The sequence below is a fragment of the Oncorhynchus gorbuscha genome, unplaced genomic scaffold (genome assembly GCF_021184085.1).
Source record: "Oncorhynchus gorbuscha isolate QuinsamMale2020 ecotype Even-year unplaced genomic scaffold, OgorEven_v1.0 Un_scaffold_2475, whole genome shotgun sequence".
Taxonomy (NCBI): Eukaryota; Metazoa; Chordata; class Actinopteri; order Salmoniformes; family Salmonidae; genus Oncorhynchus; species Oncorhynchus gorbuscha.
The window spans coordinates 48,445-69,634 of NW_025746977.1; the positions used below are offsets into that span (position 1 = coordinate 48,445).

The following is a 21,190-nucleotide window of genomic DNA, read 5'->3' on the forward strand; positions in this document are numbered from 1 at the left end:
TCTATTAATTAAATAATTTAATGAATCTTTTCACCTTTCATTTAGAACTGAAAATCACCTTTTATTCAGAACCTAAACTTCAACATCTGGGAAAAAAAATACCTATTTTAGACGTCTTTTCAACGTAGTTTTGCTTACTGGGACTATTCTTGTAGGAGTGGCAGAATGTGGTCCCAGCAGTCACCTGTATTAACCAGTGATCTGTGGAGTGACCGTGTGCATCTCTGTGGTCCCAGCAGTCACCTGTATTAACCAGTGATCTGTGGAGTGACCGGGTGCATCTCTGTGGTCCCAGCAGTCACCTGTATTAACCAGTGATCTGTGGAGTGACCGTGTGCATCTCTGTGGTCCCAGCAGTCACCTGTATTAACCAGTGATCTGTGGAGTGACCGTGTGCATCTCTGTGGTCCCAGCAGTCACCTGTATTAACCAGTGATCTGTGGAGTGACCGTGTGCATCTCTGTGGTCCCAGCAGTCACCTGTATTAACCAGTGATCTGTGGAGTGACCGTGTGCATCTCTGTGGTCCCAGCAGTCACCTGTATTAACCAGTGATCTGTGGAGTGACCGTGTGCATCTCTGTGGTCCCAGCAGTCACCTGTATTAACTAGTGATCTGTGGAGTGACCGTGTGCATCTCTGTGGTCCCAGCAGTCACCTGTATTAACCAGTGATCTGTGGAGTGACCGTGTGCATCTCTGTGGTCCCAGCAGTCACCTGTATTAACCAGTGATCTGTGGAGTGACCGGGTGCATCTCTGTGGTCCCAGCAGTCACCTGTATTAACCAGTGATCTGTGGAGTGACCGTGTGCATCTCTGTGGTCCCAGCAGTCACCTGTATTAACCAGTGATCTGTGGAGTGACCGTGTGCATCTCTGTGGTCCCAGCAGTCACCTGTATTAACCAGTGATCTGTGGAGTGACCGTGTGCATCTCTGTGGTCCCAGCAGTCACCTGTATTAACCAGTGATCTGTGGAGTGACCGTGTGCATCTCTGTGGTCCCAGCAGTCACCTGTATTAACCAGTGATCTGTGGAGTGACCGTGTGCATCTCTGTGGTCCCAGCAGTCACCTGTATTAACCAGTGATCTGTGGAGTGACCGTGTGCATCTCTGTGGTCCCAGCAGTCACCTGTATTAACCAGTGATCTGTGGAGTGACCGTGTGCATCTCTGTGGTCCCAGCAGTCACCTGTATTAACCAGTGATCTGTGGAGTGACCGTGTGCATCTCTGTGGTCCCAGCAGTCACCTGTATTAACCAGTGATCTGTGGAGTGACCGTGTGCATCTCTGTGGTCCCAGCAGTCACCTGTATTAACCAGTGATCTGTGGAGTGACCGTGTGCATCTCTGTGGTCCCAGCAGTCACCTGTATTAACCAGTGATCTGTGGAGTGACCGTGTGCATCTCTGTGGTCCCAGCAGTCACCTGTATTAACCAGTGATCTGTGGAGTGACCGTGTGCATCTCTGTGGTCCCAGCAGTCACCTGTATTAACCAGTGATCTGTGGAGTGACCGTGTGCATCTCTGTGGTCCCAGCAGTCACCTGTATTAACCAGTGATCTGTGGAGTGACCGTGTGCATCTCTGTGGTCCCAGCAGTCACCTGTATTAACCAGTGATCTGTGGAGTGACCGTGTGCATCTCTGTGGTCCCAGCAGTCACCTGTATTAACCAGTGATCTGTGGAGTGACCGTGTGCATCTCTGTGGTCCCAGCAGTCACCTGTATTAACTAGTGATCTGTGGAGTGACCGTGTGCATCTCTGTGGTCCCAGCAGTCACCTGTATTAACCAGTGATCTGTGGAGTGACCGTGTGCATCTCTGTGGTCCCAGCAGTCACCTGTATTAACCAGTGATCTGTGGAGTGACCGTGTGCATCTCTGTGGTCCCAGCAGTCACCTGTATTAACCAGTGATCTGTGGAGTGACCGTGTGCATCTCTGTGGTCCCAGCAGTCACCTGTATTAACCAGTGATCTGTGGAGTTGTGCATCTCTGTGGTCCCAGCAGTCACCTGTATTAACCAGTGATCTGTGGAGTGACCGTGTGCATCTCTGTGGTCCCAGCAGTCACCTGTATTAACCAGTGATCTGTGGAGTGACCGTGTGCATCTCTGTGGTCCCAGCAGTCACCTGTATTAACCAGTGATCTGTGGAGTGACCGTGTGCATCTCTGTGGTCCCAGCAGTCACCTGTATTAACCAGTGATCTGTGGAGTGACCGTGTGCATCTCTGTGGTCCCAGCAGTCACCTGTATTAACCAGTGATCTGTGGAGTGACCGTGTGCATCTCTGTGGTCCCAGCAGTCACCTGTATTAACCAGTGATCTGTGGAGTGACCGTGTGCATCTCTGTGGTCCCAGCAGTCACCTGTATTAACCAGTGATCTGTGGAGTGACCGTGTGCATCTCTGTGGTCCCAGCAGTCACCTGTATTAACCAGTGATCTGTGGAGTGACCGGGTGCATCTCTGTGGTCCCAGCAGTCACCTGTATTAACCAGTGATCTGTGGAGTGACCGTGTGCATCTCTGTGGTCCCAGCAGTCACCTGTATTAACCAGTGATCTGTGGAGTGACCGTGTGCATCTCTGTGGTCCCAGCAGTCACCTGTATTAACCAGTGATCTGTGGAGTGACCGTGTGCATCTCTGTGGTCCCAGCAGTCACCTGTATTAACCAGTGATCTGTGGAGTGACCGTGTGCATCTCTGTGGTCCCAGCAGTCACCTGTATTAACCAGTGATCTGTGGAGTGACCGTGTGCATCTCTGTGGTCCCAGCAGTCACCTGTATTAACCAGTGATCTGTGGAGTGACCGTGTGCATCTCTGTGGTCCCAGCAGTCACCTGTATTAACTAGTGATCTGTGGAGTGACCGTGTGCATCTCTGTGGTCCCAGCAGTCACCTGTATTAACCAGTGATCTGTGGAGTGACCTGTGCATCTCTGTGGTCCCAGCAGTCACCTGTATTAACCAGTGATCTGTGGAGTGACCGGGTGCATCTCTGTGGTCCCAGCAGTCACCTGTATTAACCAGTGATCTGTGGAGTGACCGTGTGCATCTCTGTGGTCCCAGCAGTCACCTGTATTAACCAGTGATCTGTGGAGTGACCGTGTGCATCTCTGTGGTCCCAGCAGTCACCTGTATTAACCAGTGATCTGTGGAGTGACCGTGTGCATCTCTGTGGTCCCAGCAGTCACCTGTATTAACCAGTGATCTGTGGAGTGACCGTGTGCATCTCTGTGGTCCCAGCAGTCACCTGTATTAACCAGTGATCTGTGGAGTGACCGTGTGCATCTCTGTGGTCCCAGCAGTCACCTGTATTAACCAGTGATCTGTGGAGTGACCGTGTGCATCTCTGTGGTCCCAGCAGTCACCTGTATTAACCAGTGATCTGTGGAGTGACCGTGTGCATCTCTGTGGTCCCAGCAGTCACCTGTATTAACCAGTGATCTGTGGAGTGACCGTGTGCATCTCTGTGGTCCCAGCAGTCACCTGTATTAACCAGTGATCTGTGGAGTGACCGTGTGCATCTCTGTGGTCCCAGCAGTCACCTGTATTAACCAGTGATCTGTGGAGTGACCGTGTGCATCTCTGTGGTCCCAGCAGTCACCTGTATTAACCAGTGATCTGTGGAGTGACCGTGTGCATCTCTGTGGTCCCAGCAGTCACCTGTATTAACCAGTGATCTGTGGAGTGACCGTGTGCATCTCTGTGGTCCCAGCAGTTACCTGTATGAGCCAGAGGGAAACGCCTGCAGCCTGACTGACAGCACAGCGGAGGAACACGTTCTGGCCCTGGTGGAGCACGCTGCAGATGAAGCACACGACCGCATCAACCGATACATGCCCAACTCCAAGGTATATATATATATAGTACCAGTCAAAAGTTTGGACACACTTACTTATTTCAGGGTTTTTCTTTATTTTTTAAACTATTTTCTGCATTGTAGAATAATAGTGAAGACATAAAAACTATAAAGTAACACATATGGAATCGTGTATTAACCAAAAAAGTGTTAAACAAATTGATATTCTTCAAATAGCCACCCTTTACCTTGATGACAGCTTTGCACACTCTTGGCATTCTCTCAACCAGCTTCACCTGGAATGCTTTTCCAACAGTCTTGAAGGAGTTCCCATATATGCTGAGCACTTGTTGGCTGCTTTTCCTTCACTCTGCGGTCCAACTCATTGAGGTCGGGTGATTGTGGAGGTCAGGTCATCTGATGCAGCACTCCATCACTCTCCTTCTTGATCAAATAGCCCTTACACAGCCTGGAGGTGTGTTGGGTCATTGTCCTGTTGAAAAACAAATGATAGCCCAAAATCAGATGGGATGGCGTATCACTGCAGAATGCTATGGTAGCCATGCTGGTTAAGTGTGCCTTGAATTCTAAATAAATCACATACATTGTCACCAGAAAAGCTCCTCCACACCATAACACTTCCTCCTCCATGCTTTACGCTGGGAAATACACATGCAGAGATCATTAGTTCACCCACACCATAACACCTCCTCCTACATGCTTTACGGTGGGAAATACACGTGCGGAGATCATCCGTTCACCCACACCATAACACCTCCTCCTCCATGCTTCACGGTGGGAAATACACGTGCGGAGATCATCCGTTCATCTACTCTGCGTCTCACAAAGACAGTGGTTGGAACCAAAAATCTCCAATTTCGGTCTTCAGACCAAAGGACAGATTTCCACCGGTCCAATGTCCATTGCTCATGTTTCTTGGCCGAAGCAAGTCTTTTCTTCTTATTGTTGTCCTTTAGTTGTGGTTTCTTTGCAGAAATTCGACCACGAAGGCCTGATTCACACAGTCTCCTCTGAACAGTTGATGTTGAGATGTGTCTGTTACTTGAACTCTGTGAAGCATTTATTTGGGCTGCAATTTCTGATACTGGTAACTCTAATGAACGTATCCTCTGCAGCAGAGGTAACTCTGGGTCTTGCTTTTCTGTGGCGGTCCTCATTAGAGCCAGTTTCATCACAGCGCTTGATGGTTTTTGCGACTGCACTTGAAGAAACTTTCAAAGTTCTTTACATTTTCCGTATTGATTGACCTTCATGTCTTAAAGTAATGATGGACTGTCGTTTCTTTTTGCTTATTTGAGCTGTTCTTGCCTTAATTTGGATTTGGTATTTTACTAAATAGGGATATATTCTGTATAGCCCCACATACCTTGTCACAACACAACTGATTGCCTCAAACATATTAAGAAGGAAAGAAATTCCACAAATTAACTTTTAAGAAGGCACACTTGTTAATTGAAATACATTCCAGGTGACTACCTCATGAAGCTGGTTGAGAGAATGCCAAGAGTGTGCAAAACTGTCATCAAGGCAAAGGGTGGCTACTTGAAGAAACTCAAATATAAAATATATGTTGATTTTATTTACCACGTTTTTTGTTTACTACATGATTCAATGTGTTATTTCATAGTTGTGATTTCTTCACTATTATTCTACAATATAGAAAATAGTACAAATAAAGAAAAACCCTTGAATGTAAAACCTTTACCAGTAGTGTACACATTACCAAGTTTCTTTGTGTGTTTTTCTTAGTTTTTTACTGTTTTCTACATTGTAGAATAATAGTGAAGATATAAAAACTATGAAATAACACATATGGAATCATGTAGTAACCAAAAACGTGTTAAATCAAAAATAAACACTGTACATAAAGATCAGCTGCTATATGCCCAGGTCCAAGGTACTGTACTCAATACAACAGTGTGTTTTAATCAGATATGACTGCTAGCCTAGAGGTTAGAGAAGCGGAGGGTTGCTGGTCCGAATCCCTGACTTTGAGTTAGGTTTAAAAGATGGATATTTAAAGTGGATGCCAGGGTTGATCTATGTTTAGTTATCCCGGTGACCACATGGTTCTAGTGTCCTGTTGACCACATGGTTCTAGTGTCCCGGTGACCATGATTGTAGTGTCCCAGTGACCACATGGTTCTAATGTCCCAGTGACCACATGGTTTTAGTGTCCCGGTGACCACACGGTTCTAGTGTCCTGTTGCCAACATGGTTGTAGTGTCCCGGTGACCACATGGTTCTAGTGTCCTGTTGACCACATGGTTGTATTGTCCCAGTGACCACATGGTTCTAGTGTCCCAGTGACCACATGGTTTTAGTGTCCCGGTGACCACACGGTTCTAGTGTCCCAGTGACCACACGGTTCTAGTGTCCCTGTGACCACATGGTTCTAGTGTCCCTGTGACCATTTACATTACATTTACATTTAAGTCATTTAGCAGACGCTCTTATCCAGAGCGACTTACAAATTGGTGCATTCACCTTATGACATCCAGTGGAACAGTCACTTTACAATAGTGCATCTAAATCTTAAAGGGGGGGGGGAATTACTTATCCTATCCTAGGTATTCATTAAAGAGGTGGGGTTTCAGGTGTCTCCGGAAGGTGGTGATTGACTCCGCTGTCCTGGCGTCGTGAGGGAGTTTGTTCCACCATTGGGGGGCCAGAGCAGCGAACAGTTTTGACTGGGCTGAGCGGGAGCTGTACTTCCTCAGTGACCACATGGTTCTAGTGCCCCAGTGACCACATGGTTCTAGTGTCCCAGTGACCACATGGTTGTAGTGTCCCGGTGACCACATGGTTCTAGTGTCCCAGTGACCACATGGTTCTAGTGTCCCAGTGACCACATGGTTCTAGTGTCCCAGTGACCACATGGTTCTAGTGTCCCAGTGACCACATGGTTCTAGTGTCCCAGTGACCACATGGTTCTAGTGCCCCAGTGACCACATGGTTCTAGTGCCCCAGTGACCACATGGTTGTAGTGTCCCGGTGACCACACGGTTTTAGTGTCCCGGTGACCACACGGTTCTAGTGTCCCAGTGACCACATGGTTCTAGTGTCCCAGTGACCACATGGTTCTAGTGTCCCAGCGACCACATGGTTCTAGTGTCCCAGTGACCACATGGTTCTAGTTCCCCAGTGACCACATGGTTGTAGTGTCCCAGTGACCACATGGTTGTAGTGTCCCAGCGATCACATGGTTCTAGTGTCCCAGTGACCACATGGTTGTAGTGTCCCAGTGACCACATGGTTCTAGTGTCCCAGTGACCACATGGTTCTAGTGTCCCGGTGACCACATGGTTCTAGTGTCCCAGTGACCACATGGTTGTAGTGTCCCAGTGACCACATGGTTCTAGTGCCCCAGTGACCACATGGTTGTAGTGTCCCAGTGACCACATGGTTCTAGTGTCCCAGTGACCACATGGTTCTAGTGTCCCAGTGACCACATGGTTGTAGTGTCCCAGTGACCACATGGTTCTAGTGTCCCAGTGACCACATGGTTCTAGTGTCCCGGTGACCACATGGTTGTAGTGTCCCAGTGACCACATGGTTCTAGTGTCCCAGTGACCACATGGTTCTAGTGTCCCAGTGACCACATGGTTCTAGTGTCCCGGTGACCACATGGTTGTAGTGTCCCAGTGACCACATGGTTGTAGTGTCCCAGTGACCACATGGTTCTAGTGTCCCGGTGACCACATGGTTCTAGTGTCCCGGTGACCACATGGTTCTAGTGTCCCGGTGACCACATGGTTGTAGTGTCCCAGTGATCACATGGTTCTAGTGTCCCAGTGACCACATGGTTGTAGTGTCCCAGTGACCACATGGTTCTAGTGTCCCAGTGACCACATGGTTGTAGTGTCCCAGTGACCACATGGTTCTAGTGTCCCAGTGACCACATGGTTGTAGTGTCCCAGTGACCACATGGTTCTAGTGTCCCAGTGACCACATGGTTGTAGTGTCCCAGTGACCACATGGTTCTAGTGTCCCAATGACCACATGGTTCTAGTGTCCCAGTGACCACATGGTTGTAGTGTCCCAGTGACCACATGGTTGTAGTGTCCCAGTGACCACACGGTTCTAGTGTCCCAGTGACCACATGGTTCTAGTGTCCCAGCGATCACATGGTTCTAGTGTCCCAGTGACCACATGGTTGTAGTGTCCCAGTGACCACATGGTTGTAGTGTCCCAGTGACCACACGGTTCTAGTGTCCCAGTGACCACACGGTTCTAGTGTCCCAGTGACCACATGGTTGTAGTGTCCCAGTGACCACATGGTTGTAGTGTCCCAGTGACCACATGGTTCTAGTGTCCCAGTGACCACATGGTTCTAGTGTCCCAGTGACCACATGGTTCTAGTGTCCCAGTGACCACATGGTTGTAGTGTCCCAGTGACCACATGGTTCTAGTGTCCCAGTGACCACATGGTTCTAGTGTCCCGGTGACCACATGGTTCTAGTGTCCCGGTGACCACATGGTTGTAGTGTCCCAGTGATCACATGGTTCTAGTGTCCCAGTGACCACATGGTTGTAGTGTCCCAGTGACCACATGGTTCTAGTGTCCCAGTGACCACATGGTTGTAGTGTCCCAGTGACCACATGGTTCTAGTGTCCCAGTGACCACATGGTTGTAGTGTCCCAGTGACCACATGGTTGTAGTGTCCCAGTGACCACATGGTTCTAGTGTCCCAGTGACCACATGGTTGTAGTGTCCCAGTGACCACATGGTTCTAGTGTCCCAGTGACCACATGGTTGTAGTGTCCCAGTGACCACATGGTTCTAGTGTCCCAGTGACCACACGGTTCTAGTGTCCCAGTGACCACACGGTTCTAGTGTCCCAGTGACCACATGGTTCTAGTGTCCCAGTGACCACATGGTTCTAGTGTCCCAGTGACCACATGGTTGTAGTGTCCCAGTGACCACATGGTTCTAGTGTCCCAGTGACCACATGGTTCTAGTGTCCCAGTGACCACACGGTTGTAGTGTCCCAGTGACCACACGGTTCTAGTGTCCCAGTGACCACATGGTTGTAGTGTCCCAGTGACCACATGGTTGTAGTGTCCCAGTGACCACATGGTTGTAGTGTCCCAGTGACCACATGGTTGTAGTGTCCCAGTGACCACATGGTTGTAGTGTCCCAGTGACCACATGGTTCTAGTGTCCCAGTGACCACATGGTTGTAGTGTCCCAGTGACCACATGGTTGTAGTGTCCCAGTGACCACATGGTTGTAGTGTCCCAGTGACCACATGGTTGTAGTGTCCCAGTGACCACATGGTTGTAGTGTCCCAGTGACCACATGGTTGTAGTGTCCCAGTGACCACATGGTTCTAGTGTCCCAGTGACCACATGGTTCTAGTGTCCCAGTGATCACATGGTTCTAGTGTCCCAGTGACCACATGGTTGTAGTGTCCCAGTGACCACATGGTTGTAGTGTCCCAGTGACCACATGGTTGTAGTGTCCCAGTGATCACATGGTTCTAGTGTCCCAGTGACCACATGGTTGTAGTGTCCCAGTGACCACATGGTTCTAGTGTCCCAGTGACCACATGGTTCTAGTGTCAACGTGACCACATTGTTGTAGTGTCCCAGTGACCACACGGTTGTAGTGTCCCAGTGACCACATGGTTGTAGTGACCACATCCCAGTGACCACATGGTTGTACCACATGTGTCCCAGTGACCACATGGTTGTAGTGTCCCAGTGACCACATGGTTGTAGTGTCCCAGTGACCACATGGTTGTAGTGTCCCAGTGACCCACATGGTTCTAGTGTCCCAGTGACCACATGGTTGTAGTGTCCCAGTGACCACATGGTTGTAGTGTCCCAGTGACCACATGGTTGTAGTGTCCCAGTGACCACATGGTTGTAGTGTCCCAGTGACCACATGGTTGTAGTGTCCCAGTGACCACATGGTTGTAGTGTCCCAGTGACCACATGGTTGTAGTGTCCCAGTGACCACATGGTTGTAGTGTCCCAGTGACCACATGGTTGTAGTGTCCCAGTGACCACATGGTTGTAGTGTCCCAGTGACCACATGGTTGTAGTGTCCCAGTGACCACATGGTTGTAGTGTCCCAGTGACCACATGGTTGTAGTGTCCCAGTGACCACATGGTTGTAGTGTCCCAGTGACCACATGGTTGTAGTGTCCCAGTGACCACATGGTTGTAGTGTCCCAGTGACCACATGGTTGTAGTGTCCCAGTGACCACATGGTTGTAGTGTCCCAGTGACCACATGGTTGTAGTGTCCCAGTGACCACATGGTTGTAGTGTCCCAGTGACCACATGGTTGTAGTGTCCCAGTGACCACATGGTTCTAGTGTCCCAGTGACCACATGGTTGTAGTGTCCCAGTGACCACATGGTTGTAGTGTCCCAGTGACCACATGGTTGTAGTGTCCCAGTGACCACATGGTTGTAGTGTCCCAGTGACCACATGGTTGTAGTGTCCCAGTGACCACATGGTTGTAGTGTCCCAGTGACCACATGGTTGTAGTGTCCCAGTGACCACATGGTTGTAGTGTCCCAGTGACCACATGGTTGTAGTGTCCCAGTGACCACATGGTTGTAGTGTCCCAGTGACCACATGGTTCTAGTGTCCCAGTGACCACATGGTTGGTAGTGTCCCAGTGACCACATGGTTGTAGTGTCCCAGTGACCACATGGTTGTAGTGTCCCAGTGACCACATGGTTGTAGTGTCCCAGTGACCACATGGTTGTAGTGTCCCAGTGACCACATGGTTGTCCCAGTGTCCCAGTGACCACATGGTTGTAGTGTCCCAGTGACCACATGGTTGTAGTGTCCCAGTGACCACATGGTTGTAGTGTCCCAGTGACCACATGGTTGTAGTGTCCCAGTGACCACATGGTTGTAGTGTCCCAGTGACCACATGGTTGTAGTGTCCCAGTGACCACATGGTTCTAGTGTCCCAGTGACCACATGGTTGTAGTGTCCCAGTGACCACATGGTTGTAGTGTCCCAGTGACCACATGGTTGTAGTGTCCCAGTGACCACATGGTTGTAGTGTCCCAGTGACCACATGGTTGTAGTGTCCCAGTGACCACATGGTTGTAGTGTCCCAGTGACCACATGGTTGTAGTGTCCCAGTGACCACATGGTTGTAGTGTCCCAGTGACCACATGGTTGTAGTGTCCCAGTGACCACATGGTTGTAGTGTCCCAGTGACCACATGGTTGTAGTGTCCCAGTGACCACATGGTTGTAGTGTCCCAGTGACCACATGGTTGTAGTGTCCCAGTGACCACATGGTTGTAGTGTCCCAGTGACCACATGGTTGTAGTGTCCCAGTGACCACATGGTTGTAGTGTCCCAGTGACCACATGGTTGTGTCCCAGTGTCCCAGTGACCACATGGTTGTAGTGTCCCAGTGACCACATGGTTGTAGTGTCCCAGTGACCACATGGTTGTAGTGTCCCAGTGACCACATGGTTGTAGTGTCCCAGTGACCACATGGTTCTAGTAGTGTCCCAGTGACCACATGGTTGTAGTGTCCCAGTGACCACATGGTTGTAGTGTCCCAGTGACCACATGGTTGTAGTGTCCCAGTGACCACATGGTTGTAGTGTCCCAGTGACCACATGGTTGTAGTGTCCCAGTGACCACATGGTTGTAGTGTCCCAGTGACCACATGGTTGTAGTGTCCCAGTGACCACATGGTTGTAGTGTCCCAGTGACCACATGGTTGTAGTGTCCCAGTGACCACATGGTTGTAGTGTCCCAGTGACCATGGTTGTATGGTTGTAGTGTCCCAGTGACCACATGGTTGTAGTGTCCCAGTGACCACATGGTTGTAGTGTCCCAGTGACCACATGGTTGTAGTGTCCCAGTGACCACATGGTTGTAGTGTCCCAGTGACCACATGGTTCTAGTGTCCCAGTGACCACATGGTTGTAGTGTCCCAGTGACCACATGGTTGTAGTGTCCCAGTGACCACATGGTTGTAGTGTCCCAGTGACCACATGGTTGTAGTGTCCCAGTGACCACATGGTTGTAGTGTCCCAGTGACCACATGGTTGTTGTCCCAGTGACCACATGGTTGTAGTCCCAGTGACCACATGGTTGTAGTGTCCCAGTGACCACATGGTTGTAGTGTCCCAGTGACCACATGGTTGTAGTGTCCCAGTGACCACATGGTTGTAGTGTCCCAGTGACCACATGGTTGTAGTGTCCCAGTGACCACATGGTTCCCAGTGAGTGTCCCAGTGACCACATGGTTGTAGTGTCCCAGTGACCACATGGTTGTAGTGTCCCAGTGACCACATGGTTGTAGTGTCCCAGTGACCACATGGTTGTAGTGTCCCAGTGACCACATGGTTGTAGTGTCCCAGTGACCACATGGTTGTAGTGTCCCAGTGACCACATGGTTGACCACATGGTAGTGACCACATGGTTGTAGTGTCCCAGTGACCACATGGTTGTAGTGTCCCAGTGACCACATGGTTGTAGTGTCCCAGTGACCACATGGTTGTAGTGTCCCAGTGACCACATGGTTGTAGTGTCCCAGTGACCACATGGTTGTAGTGTCCCAGTGACCACATGGTTGTAGTGTCCCAGTGACCACATGGTTGTAGTGTCCCAGTGACCACATGGTTGTAGTGTCCCAGTGACCCAGTGACCACATGGTTGTAGTGTCCCAGTGACCACATGGTTGTAGTGTCCCAGTGACCACATGGTTGTAGTGTCCCAGTGACCACATGGTTGTAGTGTCCCAGTGACCACATGGTTGTAGTGTCCCAGTGACCACATGGTTGTAGTGTCCCAGTGACCACATGGTTGTAGTGTCCCAGTGACCACATGGTTGTAGTGTCCCAGTGACCACATGGTTCTTGTGTTCCTGTATTTTCAGATGGGTTACCTGAGGAAAGAGCCTGATGGTAATCTGTTGTACACTGTAGTGAATCAGCTGAATCCAGAAGCAAAAGGTTTGTTCCCTACTTTTCTCTGGTATTATCCAGTGGGAAACTCACAGTCCCAAATGGCAGCCTATTCCCTATATAGTACACTACTTTTGACCAGAGCCCTATGGACCCAATGGACCCTGGTCAAAAGTAGTGCACTACATAGGGAATAGGCTGCCATTTGGGACACAGATATAGAACCTGTATAGATGTACTGTATCAGATAAATGTCCAAGGTGTTCTATACCATGTGACACAGAGGGCCTGTTCTGTCTCTGCTTCCCAGAGGAGGAGACCCACCCTGTGGACCTGAGCTCTCTGTCCAATAAGCTCCTTCCTGGATTAACAACACTGGGTTTCAAAGATGACAGGAGACACAAGGGTATGTACAGAAAGTACAAAGCTGCTTAGCGGTTAGCTAACACGTTGGATACATGTCCTGACCATGTAAAAAAGTCAATGTGATCTCCTGCTGCTTAGCGGTTAGCTAACACGTTGGATACATGTCCTGACCATGTAAAAAAGTCAATGTGACCTCCTGCTGCTTAGCGGTTAGCTAACACGTTGGATACATGTCCTGACCATGTAAAAAAGTCAATGGGACCTCCTGCTGCTTAGCGGTTAGCTAACACGTTGGATACATGTCCTGACCATGTAAAAAAGTCAATGTGACCTCCTGCTGCTTAGCGGTTAGCTAACACGTTGGATACATGTCCTGACCATGTAAAAAAGTCAATGTAACCTCCTGCTGCTTAGCGGTTAGCTAACACGTTGGATACATGTCCTGACCATGTAAAAAAGTCAATGGGACCTCCTGCTGCTTAGACGTTCTAGATTCTGTCTTTCATAATGTTGGCTATGATGAGAGAATTTCTTCCAAGGCTTCCTTCTTCTGCTCGTCGTGTGTGTGTGTGTGTGTGTGTGTGTGTGTGTGTGTGTGTGTGTGTGTGTGTGTGTGTGTGTGTGTGTGTGTGTGTGTGTGTGTGTGTGTGTGTGTGTGTGTGTGTGTGTGTGTGTGTGTGTGTGTGTGTGTGTGTGTGTGTAGTGACGTTCCTGAGCAGTACCTACAACACCCAGACCCTGCAGAACAACTCCATCTACCCAGACCTGCTGCCTGATGAGATGGACCTGCTCTACTCAGCCTACGGGGATGAGACTGGGGTGCAGTGTGCTCTCAGGTTAGTCGATGCTGTAGCAGCACTGGTATCATTACTGGAGCTCGGGTTCCTATTGGACCGTTCCTGGAATCAGGATGCAATAATGAGGAAATCCAGGGATTTCTGGGAATTTTGGGGGAAATTTACCACAATTTTGCTACCCTTCCTGCTGTGCACATCTAACGTGCTGTATGAGAAAGCCTTAACGTTGTAGTATATACTGTGTAAATGCTGTCTCCTTCCTCATTCCAGTATTCAGGAGTTTGTTAAAGGTTGTGGGAACGTTACTAAGCGTTTGGTTGACGGGCTGCTGGATAAGATGACTGCAGGGGACCACTCTAAGGCTGTCTACCAGATCAGACAGGTCTGTACCCCATTAACACACTCATACAGGCTGGGCCCCAAATGGTCCCCTATGCCCTATCTAGGGCTCTACCTTTGACCCGGGCCGTCTGGGGGAGGCACCATCACATATGACTTCCTAAAGCACACCGTGGGGGTCCTGTCTGGGGGGGGTCAGTCACATATGACTTCCTAAAGCACACCGTGGGGTCCCATCAGTCACATATGACTTCCTAAAGCACACCGTGTGGGTCCTGTCTGGGGGGGACAGTCACATATGACTTCCTAAAGCACACCGTGGGGTCCTGTCTGGGGGGGGGGTCAGTCACATATGACTTCCTAAAGCACACCGTGGGGTCCTGTCTGGGGGTCAGTCACATATGACTTCCTAAAGCACACCGTGGGGGTCCTGTCTGGGGGGGGTCAGTCACATATGACTTCCTAAAGCACACCGTGGGGTCCCGTCTGGGGGGGTCAGTCACATATGACTTCCTAAAGCACACCGTGGGGGTCCTGTCTGGGGGGGTCAGTCACATATGACTTCCTAAAGCACACCGTGGGGGTCCTGTCTGGGGGACAGTAAGTCCTGTGTTAGGGGGACAGTAAGTCCTGTGTTAGGGGGACAGTAAGTCCTGTGTTAGGGGGGGCATGTGTTGCGTGGGTATTTACAGATAGATTATTTTTCCTGCTACTTTTATGTTAACTAGTTTTGACTAGTGGTAGAAGCTGGGTATATAACTAGTTCTAACTAGTGGTAGAAGCTGGGTATATAACTAGTTCTAACTAGTGGTAGAAGCTGGGTATATAACTAGTTTTAACTAGTGGTAGAAGCTGGGTATATATACATTATGTTAACTAGTTTTAACTAGTGATAGAAGCTGGGTCTATATGTACATTATGTTAACTAGTTTTAACTAGTGGTAGAAGCTGGGTCTATATGTACATTATGTTAACTAGTTTTAACTAGTGGTAGAAGCTGGGTCTATATGTACATTATGTTAACTAGTTTTAACTAGTGGTAGAAGCTAGGTCTATATGTACATTATGTTAACTAGTTTTAACTAGTGGTAGAAGTTGGGTCTATATGTAATTATGTTAACTAGTTTTAACTAGTGGTAGAAGCTGGGTCTATATGTACATTATGTTAACTAGTTTTAACTAGTGGTAGAAGCTGGGTCTATATGTACATTATGTTAACTAGTTTTAACTAGTGGTAAAGTGGGTCTTATGTACATTATGTTAACTAGTTTTAACTAGTGGTAGAAGCTGGGTCTATATGTACATTATGTTAATGTGAGTTTTCATCTGGTTTTCAGAAAAGAAACATGGTTACCGGACGAACCCAAGAGCAACATTTACGATATGCAGGTAAAGTATTTTACAGCTGTTCAATTGAATATACTTACAGTGATTTTGTTTAGTGGTTGGTGTGTGTGTGTGTGTGAGTGTGAGTGAGTGTGTGTGTGTGTGTCCATCCTGCTTGCCCAACATGGTTGACCCTCCAGATGTGTGTGTTTATTTGCCCAGATGGCTGATGGGACAGGTCTGGGAGAGGGCAGCTCAGTGCTGGACTTCATGTCCATGAAGAGCTACTCTGACATGTCTCTGGAGATGTCCATGCTCAACTCTTTAGGTGAGAATCCTACCTGGTTGTAAATCAGTAGTATCGCTTCCATTATCTTAACCACCTGTGTGTTTACCTCCACCTCCCATACAGACATATAAACACACACACAGACACACACAGAAACACACAGGCACACACACACACACACACAGTCTTTATAGTGATTGTTTACCATAGCCCTATAGTAGTGCACTATACAGGGAATAGGGGGCTGTTCGGTATGCGGACCCTGTCATCTTCACCACTTGTATGACTGTAATGGTCTTCCCTGTGTGTCTCCTCTGCTCTCAGGGAAGTCAGTGAAGAAGGAGCCGGGGCATGAAGACGGGGTCAGCCAGCAGCACTTTGAGGAGGCAGCCAAGCTGCTGCAGGAGTTCCAGGAGGGCCAGGTGGAGAGGGAGGCTCCAGACCCTCCTCTAACCTCTCCTCCCTGTCAGGGACCTCCGACAGGGACCAGCACCACCTGGGTGAGGACTGCAGGACAACACTGTCTGGAGCTCATCCACTTACCTGGCTGTATCAGTTCTTAAGTCCCAAATGACACCCTATTCCCTATATAGTGCACTACTTTTGACCAGAGCCCATACAGCTCTGGTCAAAAGTAGTGTGCTATGTATGGAATAGGGTGCCATTTGGGACGTAGAAGGTGCTCCTCCACCTGCCTCGCTGAGCCAGTGTCAGAAACATGCAGGATTTGGTCTGTCTGTGCCAGTTGCCATTTTGTGCCTTGTTGACACTTACAGGCTCGGTATATCCCATCAGTCACTTAAAACTGTAAGGACAGACGGTCTGGATAACATCTTCTGCCAAATTCATAAATATCATGTAAAATGTTATGAGACATGAGTTTCAACGTTTCAAAGGCTTTGTAGACATGTGATTTATGTGCTTTGTTTCAATGACCGTTGGTTTTTCTATGTTCCTCCTCAGGGAGTCCCTCACACCTGGGTGTTGGTGACCAGTCTGAGATGGTTCATGACCCCTATGAGTTCCTCCAGTCTCCAGAGCCAGGCTCCACATCCAACAGCTGACCTATGAGTTCCTCCAGTCCCCAGAGCCAGGCTCCACATCCAACAGCTGACCTATGAGTTCCTCCAGTCTCCAGAGCCAGGCTCCACATCCAACAGCTGACCTATGAGTTCCTCCAGTCCCCAGAGCCAGGCTCCACATCCAACAGCTGACCTATGAGTTCCTCCAGTCTCCAGAGCCAGGCTCCACATCCAACAGCTGACCTATGAGTTCCTCCAGTCCCCAGAGCCAGGCTCCACATCCAACAGCTGACCTATGAGTTCCTCCAGTGTCCAGAGCCAGGCTCCACATCCAACAGCTGACCTATGAGTTCCTCCAGTCTCCAGAGCCAGGCTCCACATCCAACAGCTGACCTATGAGTTCCTCCAGTCTCCAGAGCCAGGCTCCACATCCAACAGCTGACCTATGAGTTCATCCAGTCTCCAGAGCCAGGCTCCACATCCAACAGCTGACCTATGAGTTCCTCCAGAGCCAGGCTCCACATCCAACAGCTGACCTATGAGTTCCTCCAGTCTCCAGAGCCAGGCTCCACATCCAACAGCTGACCTATGAGTTCCTCCAGTCTCCAGAGCCAGGCTCCACATCCAACAGCTGACCTATGAGTTCCTCCAGTCTCCAGAGCCAGGTTCCACATCCAACAGCTGACCTATGAGTTCCTCCAGAGCCAGGCTCCACATCCAACAGCTGACCTATGAGTTCCTCCAGTCTCCAGAGCCAGGCTCCACATCCAACAGCTGACCTATGAGTTCATCCAGTCTCCAGAGCCAGGCTCCACATCCAACAGCTGACCTATGAGTTCCTCCAGAGCCAGGCTCCACATCCAACAGCTGACCTATGAGTTCCTCCAGTCTCCAGAGCCAGGCTCCACATCCAACAGCTGACCTATGAGTTCCTCCAGTCTCCAGAGCCAGGCTCCACATCCAACAGCTGACCTATGAGTTCCTCCAGTCTCCAGAGCCAGGCTCCACATCCAACAGCTGACCTATGAGTTCCTCCAGTCTCCAGAGCCAGGCTCCACATCCAACAGCTGACCTATGAGTTCCTCCAGTCTCCAGAGCCAGGTTCCACATCCAACAGCTGACCTATGAGTTCCTCCAGAGCCAGGCTCCACATCCAACAGCTGACCTATGAGTTCCTCCAGTCTCCAGAGCCAGGCTCCACATCCAACAGCTGACCTATGAGTTCCTCCAGTCTCCAGAGCCAGGCTCCACATCCAACAGCTGACCTATGAGTTCCTCCAGTCTCCAGAGCCAGGCTCCACATCCAACAGCTGACCTATGAGTTCCTCCAGTGTCCAGAGCCAGGCTCCACATCCAACAGCTGACCTATGAGTTCCTCCAGAGCCAGGCTCCACATCCAACAGCTGACCTATGAGTTCCTCCAGTCTCCAGAGCCAGGCTCCACATCCAACAGCTGACCTATGAGTTCCTCCAGTCTCCAGAGCCAGGCTCCACATCCAACAGCTGACCTATGAGTTCCTCCAGTCTCCAGAGCCAGGTTCCACATCCAACAGCTGACCTATGAGTTCCTCCAGAGCCAGGCTCCACATCCAACAGCTGACCTATGAGTTCATCCAGTCTCCAGAGCCAGGCTCCACATCCAACAGCTGACCTATGAGTTCCTCCAGAGCCAGGCTCCACATCCAACAGCTGACCTATGAGTTCCTCCAGTCTCCAGAGCCAGGCTCCACATCCAACAGCTGACCTATGAGTTCCTCCAGTCTCCAGAGCCAGGCTCCACATCCAACAGCTGACCTATGAGTTCCTCCAGTCTCCAGAGCCAGGTTCCACATCCAACAGCTGACCTATGAGTTCCTCCAGAGCCAGGCTCCACATCCAACAGCTGACCTATGAGTTCCTCCAGTCTCCAGAGCCAGGCTCCACATCCAACAGCTGACCTATGAGTTCATCCAGTCTCCAGAGCCAGGCTCCACATCCAACAGCTGACCTATGAGTTCCTCCAGAGCCAGGCTCCACATCCAACAGCTGACCTATGAGTTCCTCCAGAGCCAGGCTCCACATCCAACAGCTGACCTATGAGTTCCTCCAGTCTCCAGAGCCAGGCTCCACATCCAACAGCTGACCTATGAGTTCCTCCAGTCTCCAGAGCCAGGCTCCACATCCAACAGCTGACCTATGAGTTCCTCCAGTCTCCAGAGCCAGGCTCCACATCCAACAGCTGACCTATGAGTTCCTCCAGTCTCCAGAGCCAGGTTCCACATCCAACAGCTGACCTATGAGTTCCTCCAGAGCCAGGCTCCACATCCAACAGCTGACCTGACCTGAGTTCCTCCAGTCTCCAGAGCCAGGCTCCACATCCAACAGCTGACCTATGAGTTCCTCCAGTCTCCAGAGCCAGGCTCCACATCCAACAGCTGACCTATGAGTTCCTCCAGTCTCCAGAGCCAGGCTCCACATCCAACAGCTGACCTATGAGTTCCTCCAGTGTCCAGAGCCAGGCTCCACATCCAACAGCTGACCTATGAGTTCCTCCAGAGCCAGGCTCCACATCCAACAGCTGACCTGTGAGTTCCTCCAGTCTCCAGAGCCAGGTTCCACATCCAACAGCTGACCTATGAGTTCCTCCAGTCTCCAGAGCCAGGCTCCACATCCAACAGCTAACCCACACACTGGCAAGTTGCCTCTAACTGGGGTCGCTCTGGTCACAATACCAGCATCACTATACTATGATACTCAACTTTCCAAGGCAAAAAAGGAAACAAAACTGTTTTAACTCTTTAAAAACATGCTTTATCTAAAATATTGTTTTCTGTAGCTTGAAAAACAAACAAATGTGTCTCTGGTGTATCTAACATGAAGACTTCTGAGTATTGCGATACTGTTATTGAGAAACTACTAAGGAGATGGTAGAAGATGCCTCTAACTACTGGTCTGAGATCAGACATTGTTTGATGGGTAATCTGATCCTAGATCTGTGGCTTAGAGGAAACTTCTACTCAGAGCTGATCTGACGTCCTGTATTTAACCACACTGGTTGTTTTGTTGTCTGACTCTGTGCTCTCAACACACCGGGGACAACGAGAGAGAACCTCAGACATGTTGTGGAAGGTCATCATGATTGTACAGATTATTTGTATGTGTGCTATACTTAAGAGAATAAAGTCGACACAGGTTGTGTTTTTACACAGTACTGTGTCATCAGGTTGTGTTTTTACCCAGTACTGTGTCATCAGGTTGTGTTTTTACCCAGTACTGTGTCATCAGGTTGTGTTTTTACCCAGTACTGTGTCATCAGGTTGTGTTTTTACCCAGTACTGTGTCATCAGGTTGTGTTTTTACACAGCACGGTGTCATCAGGTTGTGTTTTTACACAGCACGGTGTCATCAGGTTGTGTTTTTACACAGCACGGTGTCATCAGGTTGTGTTTTTACACAGTACTGTGTCATCAGGTTGTGTTTTTACACAGTACTGTCGACCGGCTTAGGGGAGGGTTTGGCCAGGGTAGACTGTCTTTGCAAATAAGCATTTGATTCTATCTACTTGCCTAATTAAATAAAGGTTAAAAATATGTATCAACCATCTCAGTGTAGGAGTGCTGATCTAGAATCAGACTCCCCCCTGTCCATGTAATCCTGTTCATTGTTATCTAAATGGCTAAACTGATCCTAAATCAGCAGTCTTTTACTCTGAGACACTTGATATATAATAAGGCCCCAGGAGCCTACCAACTCCTCCTTGTGAAGTCCTCCTCTCATAAAGGATGTTATCATGTGGGTTGTGTTGGTCCGCTGTGAAAAGGACTGGTCCCTGTGTTTACATGGCTGCCCACTGTTAGTGAGAAAAGGACTGGTCCCTGTGTTTACATGGCTGCCCACTGTTAGTGAGAAAAGGACTGGTCCCTGTGTTTACATGGCTGCCCACTGTTAGTGTGAAAAGGACTGGTCCCTGTGTTTACATGGCTGCCCACTGTTAGTGAGAAAAGGACTGGTCCCTGTGTTTACATGGCTGCCCACTGTTAGTGAGAAAAGGACTGGTCCCTGTGTTTACATGGCTGCCCACTGTTAGTGTGAAAAGGACTGGTCCCTGTGTTTACATGGCTGCCCACTGTTAGTGAGAAAAGGACTGGTCCCTGTGTTTACATGGCTGCCCACTGTTAGTGTGAAAAGGACTGGTCCCTGTGTTTACATGGCTGCCCACTGTTAGTGAGAAAAGGACTGGTCCCTGTGTTTACATGGCTGCCCACTGTTAGTGAGAAAAGGACTGGTCCCTGTGTTTACATGGCTGCCCACTGTTAGTGTGAAAAGGACTGGTCCCTGTGTTTACATGGCTGCCCACT

General features: G+C 49.4%; 1 protein-coding gene across 1 annotated transcript in view; it reads left to right on the forward strand.

Annotated features, from left to right (window-relative positions):
• Positions 1-20,074, forward strand: part of LOC124025849 (bromodomain-containing protein 9-like) — a gene marked incomplete at its 5' end in the record, with an annotated part of 28,025 nt that extends 7,951 nt beyond the window's left edge. The window contains 12 exon segments of the mRNA XM_046339157.1: positions 3,712-3,847; positions 12,687-12,762; positions 13,025-13,120; positions 13,784-13,916; positions 14,148-14,259; positions 15,554-15,610; positions 15,765-15,870; positions 16,156-16,257; positions 16,260-16,331; positions 16,795-18,390; positions 18,527-19,105; positions 19,202-20,074. Of these exon segments, the coding sequence (XP_046195113.1) occupies positions 3,712-3,847; positions 12,687-12,762; positions 13,025-13,120; positions 13,784-13,916; positions 14,148-14,259; positions 15,554-15,610; positions 15,765-15,870; positions 16,156-16,257; positions 16,260-16,331; positions 16,795-16,895 (991 nt within the window).
• Positions 20,075-21,190: the final 1,116 nt, after the last annotated feature.